The sequence below is a fragment of the Nicotiana sylvestris genome, chromosome 11 (assembly GCF_000393655.2).
Source record: "Nicotiana sylvestris chromosome 11, ASM39365v2, whole genome shotgun sequence".
In the NCBI taxonomy this organism is placed as follows: Eukaryota; Viridiplantae; Streptophyta; class Magnoliopsida; order Solanales; family Solanaceae; genus Nicotiana; species Nicotiana sylvestris.
Genome location: NC_091067.1, coordinates 71465712 through 71472342, shown reverse-complemented (window position 1 = coordinate 71472342; position 6631 = coordinate 71465712). Strand labels below are relative to the sequence as shown.

Sequence of the window (6631 nt, the reverse complement as noted above, 5' to 3'; positions counted from 1 at the left end):
ATTTTGATTCGACTTTTTCAAATATCATCTTATTTCTTATTGCAACATACTCAATAAGAAAATTTCTTTGAGTGTTAAAACAACTGAATTATAGTTATGAATAATTTTCGGGTATAACTCAAATATATAATTAAATAATTTATATTATAAACAATCTATTGTCTTCTTCGTTGAAGTTCCATAAATTTGATATTTAATTCAACAAAAAAAAATCTACATCTTGGATACTATATAGTAATTAAAAATCTCACAATTTTAAGTACATTTCTCCAACCTCCTTGTTGGTTCTCCAAATATATTGTCCATTATTTTGTGCTTGAAAATTTCTCACCATAATTTATCATCTTTATTCAATATTTCAATACCTAAAATATTTCTAAGAAATATTTATCCTAAAAGTTATTATAATAGCATATGTCCTTACATGTTTCTTAACTTAAATTGCGCTTTTAAAGTCCATCCTTCTCAAGCTAAGTCAAACATGATAACATATAAAATTTAATTGCTTCTTCAACAAAACTTCAACTATAATTAGTAAAATTTCATTATTCCATAAGCTTCTTTCATATTAGAAAAGTCCAACATTATGTTACTTATATAACATAACCTCATCCAAAAGTAAAGTCAGTAAAATATTGTATTCATATGTAAGGCAGTCAACCAATTCTTCCCTATAGTCTTAACTTATAGGAGTACAATTTAAGAAGTCAATTCACCAAATACAAATAGGCTACTTAATTGATCCATTCTACGGAGCGCCCACACTTGATCTACAAATTCTTTCGAATAATAGCTAAAAATATGTTCCACCTACATGAAAAAAAGTAAGAAAAGTAATTGAAGTTTTGGACTAATGAGATCAATTATCCTCTATGACTTTTTTTCAATATAATTTGTTTGTTATCTAATAACCATCCAAAAAGAATATCTTTCAATCAAAGTCACATAAAACTTAATTCAAATTCGGTGAAATTCATATTCAAATTCGATAACTTTATCCATATAGATCAAAAACTTAATTTATCTTCTTTTGTAAGTTATCTAAGAAATATTTCTTTATGTATCATATATTAGTGTTCTCGGTTTATCAATATTAGTAAGATATGATATTTACTTATTATTATTTTTTTTACTTTATAAAATATAATTAGGAGCTTATTCTGATGTGCACAATTTATCAATTTGCAAAACCATCATATTAATATTTTAAGTATATTTACTTACTTTATTTTATTTTTAAACTTAGTTTAAAGTGTAAATAGCCATTTTTATCTCAATTTACATTTTTCTATATTTTTTTCCTACTATGATTTGTTGAAAATGGATATCTGATGAGATTAACTTTATTTTTCAATTATCTGCTCAAACTTTTTATTATGATTCTTATTAGCTTTGTCCTTATTCTTATTAATTGTCTTAATTTTGACATGTGTCTTATTTTTAAAGTGCCACCTGGCTTAATCCTATTATATACTATTCTCTTTTAAATAATATAAATATAGATTTTTCTTATTTTATAAATATATATATTTGTATTTTATTTAAGATTTTTTTGCTGCTTATTTTTGAATTTTTAAAATCATCAGATTATTATTTTATGTATATTCATTTACTTTTACTTAACTTAGTCCAAAGTATAAAAAGTCATATTATATTTCAATTTAGTTCTTTTTAATTTGTTTTTGTACTATGATTTGTTGGAAATATATATATCTGATAAAATTAACTTTATCTTTTAATTATCTACTCAAACTTGAGCATTTCTTTCTCTTCCATAGAGTATTTTCTTTTTAAAAAATCAGAGTCATAGTATATATTCTTTCCATAATATAGCTGGATCGTTATTGTAATAAATATCTCTTATTTTTAGATTTTATTCGAAAAAGTGCCAAGTAATTTTTCACATTGCAAACTACCCTGCTTTTTCAAGATTAGAGAAGGATAATATTATTTTACTTAAAGTTCAAGCAACTTAATTTTCTCTTTAAGCCTTGCAATCTCTCTTGAGTTTGAAGATGTCGGCATGGATTTATTATTTTTTGAAGTAGCTTTATTTTCAATAAAAGTCGTTACATAATCAACTACTGATATCCTTATCCTGTTGTTAACAAAGGACTTAATTTCATCTCTAACAATTGAATTGGATGGTTCATGTCTTATAATATAAAAATATATCTTATCATGATCAGAGGCGGATCTAGGATTTGAGGCTTATGGGTTCCTACCGTGATTTTAGATTAGTATGTAATAATATCTGGGTTCACAGTTAGATATTTACAAATATTTAATGAAATTCTTAATATAAATACAAGATCTACGCAAAAGTTACTGGGTTCCCGGGAACCCGTATTGGATGCTCTAGGTCCGCCCCTGATCATGATATAGATTAGATTCAATTATTTTTGTCTTTCAGTTCAAACTCAAATTCAAAATTTAATTTTTTTGTATCTTTTAATTAAAAGTAAACACACACACACACACACACATACACACACACACACACACACACACATATATATATATATATATATATATATATATATATATATATATATATATATACTTAAAGTATGTAGACCCCATTAGTGGGATTTCACTGAGTTGTTATTGTTGTTTCTACTTAAAGTATGATTAGCCTCATACTATCTCTATTTTCGTAGTACGTTTCGTAAAGACTTTTTTTCTTCTATTTTTTAGGACAGTACCATTAGAATATTCGTCCTTTTTTCTCATCACCTATCTATGTTGTGAAAGTTGCATACGAAATATGCTAATTAGTTAGTAATTAACCATAATTAATTCTAATATCGTCAATTCCACTACAAAATTGTCAATTTTGATTATTCTCTTTCCACATTGTTATTTATTACCAAGTGCTAGGTGCTACCATATTAAAAATAATAGGTAAATTCACTATTATTAATTCCATTACAGATTATCGATTTTGATTATTCCCTTTCCAAATTCTTTATTACCAAATGCCAAGTTGTTGGTCTTTTTTGTAAGCAAAAAAGGAAATCCATTAAATATCTATATTATATCTAATTAGATTATGTCTTAAAAGTGCCGAGTGATATTTTCACAATAGCCATTTGGCTTAACCACATGTTTCACTACTCTCTTTTTTATATTCTCCTTTTAATATAACATAGATAGATTCCAACTCTTTGAATTATTTTTGTTGATAATCTTGTTTTATATGCTTCCACTTCATTTTAATCCAATTCTTCAGAATCCATAGTCCCTATATTTCTATTTGCTTCCACTGTAAAACACCTCCTTTCTAGTAGGTTTTTGTTAATTTAATTGAGGGTGTTCAAGTTTTCCCAGTTCTTTAAGAACCTTACTATTTGTTGCTCAATTTTATTTTTCTGGAACCCTATTTTGGTAAAACCACCCAATTACAGATTCTCTACCTCGAATGTAACAATTTCTTGTTATCCAAGATCACAAATTATTTAGAAACCCTAGAATATGCATTGCGAATTTTTTGTTAAAAGAACCCTAATTTTGGACTGAAAAGAGGAAATGGCGACTAGGGGGAGCAGATCGGAGAAGGTGAAAAGAATCTTCCAGAATTTTGATACAAATGGCGATGGGGGTCTTAACCGCGTGGAAATGGCAGCTCTGGTGGTTGCTGTAAACCCTAGGGTCAAATTCAGCGATGAGCAGATCAGTGCCATTCTCGACGAGGTTTTCCGAACTTACGGAGAGTTCATCGATGGCGAGAAGGGCCTTACATATGATGGCCTATTGCGTACCTACGATGATGGAGCTGGTGATGTTGATCGCGACTTTGAAGCCCTCGGGCTTGATCTCATCAAGCCAGATAACGACAATGGGGTGTCTATGGCTACGGAAGAGGCCTCCACCTCGTCCATTGTCGATGAGAGAGCGATGGAACCGCATAAGAAACTACGGACAGCTGCGTGGGCAGCTTCTCCGAATCATGGCATTGTGTTTGATGATACTTGGAAACTTGTTGATGACATTGAAATACTGATCAAGAGGCTTAAATCCAAACAATCAAAAGAAGAGAAGCTGAAAAATGATAATTCTGATGTGTACTCGGATGCCGGTTGGTCACGCGAATTGGGACCACCTTCCACGGAGCTATCAGATAAAAGGGTGTTGTGGGAGGAGATGGGGCATGACTATGCAGTGTTTGTGAAGGAATTGGGAGTTTTGAGGTCAAGGGCAGATGGGTCGAGGTCTAGGGAGGAAGCTTTTGATGGTCATATGGCAATTGGTAGAGTTTTGTACGATCACCAGTTCTTTAAGGAAGCATTGGTAAGCTTTAAGAGAGCTTGTGAATTGCAGCCTGCTGATGTAAGGCCTCATTTCAGGGTTGGTAATAGTTTATATGTGCTCGGGAGATATCCTGAGGCCAAAGAGGAGTTCTTGCTGGCGCTGGAAGCTGCGGAAACTGGTGGGAATCAGTGGGCTTATCTACTTCCACAGATTCATGTGAACTTGGGAATTGCTCTTGAAGGCGAAGGTATGGTTATTAGTGCTTGTGAGCATTACAGAGAGGCTGCCATTTTGTGCCCAACTCATTTCAGGGCTATGAAACTTCTGGGTAGTGCTCTTTTTGGTGTGGGTGACTATAAGGCGGCCGTTAAGGCATTAGAAGAGGCCATTTACATTAAGAGTGATTATGCTGATGCACATTGTGATCTTGCATCTGCATTACATGCAATGGGTGATGATGATAATGCTATTAAGGAGTTTCAGAGAGCGGTTGATTTGAAACCTGGTCATGTTGATGCTTTGTACAACTTGGGTGGACTTTATATGGATATGGGTAGATATCAGCGAGCCTCAGAGATGTACACTAGGGTACTAAGTGTTTGGCCGAACCACTGGAGAGCACAGCTCAATAAGGCTGTGGCTTTATTGGGGGCTGGTGAAAATGAGGAAGCTAAGAAAGCTTTGAAAGAAGCTCTAAAGATGACAAACAGGGTGGAATTGCATGATGCAACAGTGCATTTGAAACAGCTTCAGAAAAAGAGGTTGACGGGGAATGGGGGTGGCAATGGGGAGGAAGCCTTCATCACTGTGGAACCCACAAAGTTTAAGAGACTGTGTGAGAAGACGACATTAAGATCAGATTTGGCCACTGCACTAGATATTCGAGGTTTTCAGAGGATTACTCGATTTAACCATTGTGATGTTGATCAAATAAAGAAGGAAATTAGTGAAAATGATGTACCACTGTCTTATTCTGGAGGTGGTGTGCCTGAAAGGTCTATACGTAAGGCTTCACTGGAGGAGATTCTGTGCAGATTGCTTAGTTTCTTGAAGCCAGAAACTTTCGTAGGAGCTGTTAAAGCCATTAACCAGAAAATCCTCTCTGTTTTAGACGAGTCAGAATCGAGTAGGGTGGATGTTGGAATGTTTTTTGCTGTTATTGCCCCTATCTGTGGAGGACCACCAGACAAACGGAAACGCTTTGCATATGAGGCTCTTTTGTGGCGACCCGTGAATGAGGGCAGCAACCAGATAAGGAAAACCGATGCTCAGAGGTATATCAAGCTTTTAAGAGCTATTTATATTCCTTCACATGGAGCAAGTGAAATGCTAGAAATTCATGGGGATATGGACACATCATTGGTGTCTTTAGCAGAATTCTTTGCGATGTTCGATGATCCTGATTGGGGTTTTGGCATTATGTCTACTTTGTTTAAGCTTGAAATCGGGGATAGGAACCGTCATGGTAACCATGTTTGTGCAACTTGCCGCTATCCTATCATTGGGCCTCGCTTTAAAGAGATGAAATCGCATTTTAGCTTGTGTGGTCAATGTTACAGTGAAGGAAAAGTACCTCCAACCTATAAGCAGGAAGCGTACAAATTTAAAGAGTACGCAAATGAAGCCGAGGCATTGAAAGATAAGTGCTTGTGGTTTGGTTTGCATTCTAAAGGTTCCTCACCTACTGCTGCTTAGCTATTAGAATGTAATGATCTGTGTGAATTATTTTACTCAAGGAACTTGTGTGTTGGGCTTACTGCCTAAGTTCTCTGCGTCATGTAACAATTGATGATTCAGTAGCAGGGGACACCAAAGACCACACTGTTGATAAGCATATCTCTGTTTGCCGTTTTGGTTTTTATATGGAGCAGAGTTGGACTTGGCAATACTTGTATGCGAAGTAATAATAGCACGGTATAGCCAGTTTTCGGACTGGTCATTCAAAAATAGTCAGCGTTTACGAAGTCAATGAAAAATAGCCACTATTTTGCTGCAACAGAGACCGGTCCAGCATAATATACTAGAGTTCGGTGCACCTGTGCATGAACTCCAGCATATTATGCTGGACCGATATACTTTGCTGACTCCAGTATAATATACTGGAGACTAGAGCACCGGTGCTCCAAACTCAAGTATATTATACTGGACAATTATACTTGTTGGAACTCCAGTATATTATGCTGGAGTTCTAATGTACTTATGCTGGAGTTCCAGCATACTTATCCTGGAACTCCAGTATAATATGCTGGAGTTCAAGAATACTTATGCTGGAACTCCAACATAATATACTGGCGTATTTTCTGGGTTTTGAACAGTGTTTTCGCTCAAATTTATCTTTACATGAAAAGTGGTTAAATTTCGATTATTTTTGAAATTGGGC

The 6631-nt window shown here is 34.1% G+C and overlaps 1 protein-coding gene across 1 annotated transcript; it reads left to right on the top strand.

Annotated features, from left to right (window-relative positions):
• The first annotated feature begins 3206 nt into the window (after positions 1-3206).
• LOC104241043 (uncharacterized TPR repeat-containing protein At1g05150-like) lies at positions 3207-6200 on the top strand. Its single transcript, XM_009795950.2, has one exon. The coding sequence runs from the start codon at positions 3529-3531 to the stop codon at positions 5944-5946; it is 2418 nt and encodes an 805-aa protein (XP_009794252.2). The 5' UTR covers positions 3207-3528; the 3' UTR covers positions 5947-6200.
• The last annotated feature ends 431 nt before the right edge of the window (positions 6201-6631 follow it).

Bases quoted from the DNA above. Each gene is read 5' to 3' on its own strand.
- LOC104241043 (XM_009795950.2), top strand. From the start codon at position 3,529: ATGGCGACTAGGGGGAGCAGATCGGAGAAGGTGAAAAGAATCTTCCAG.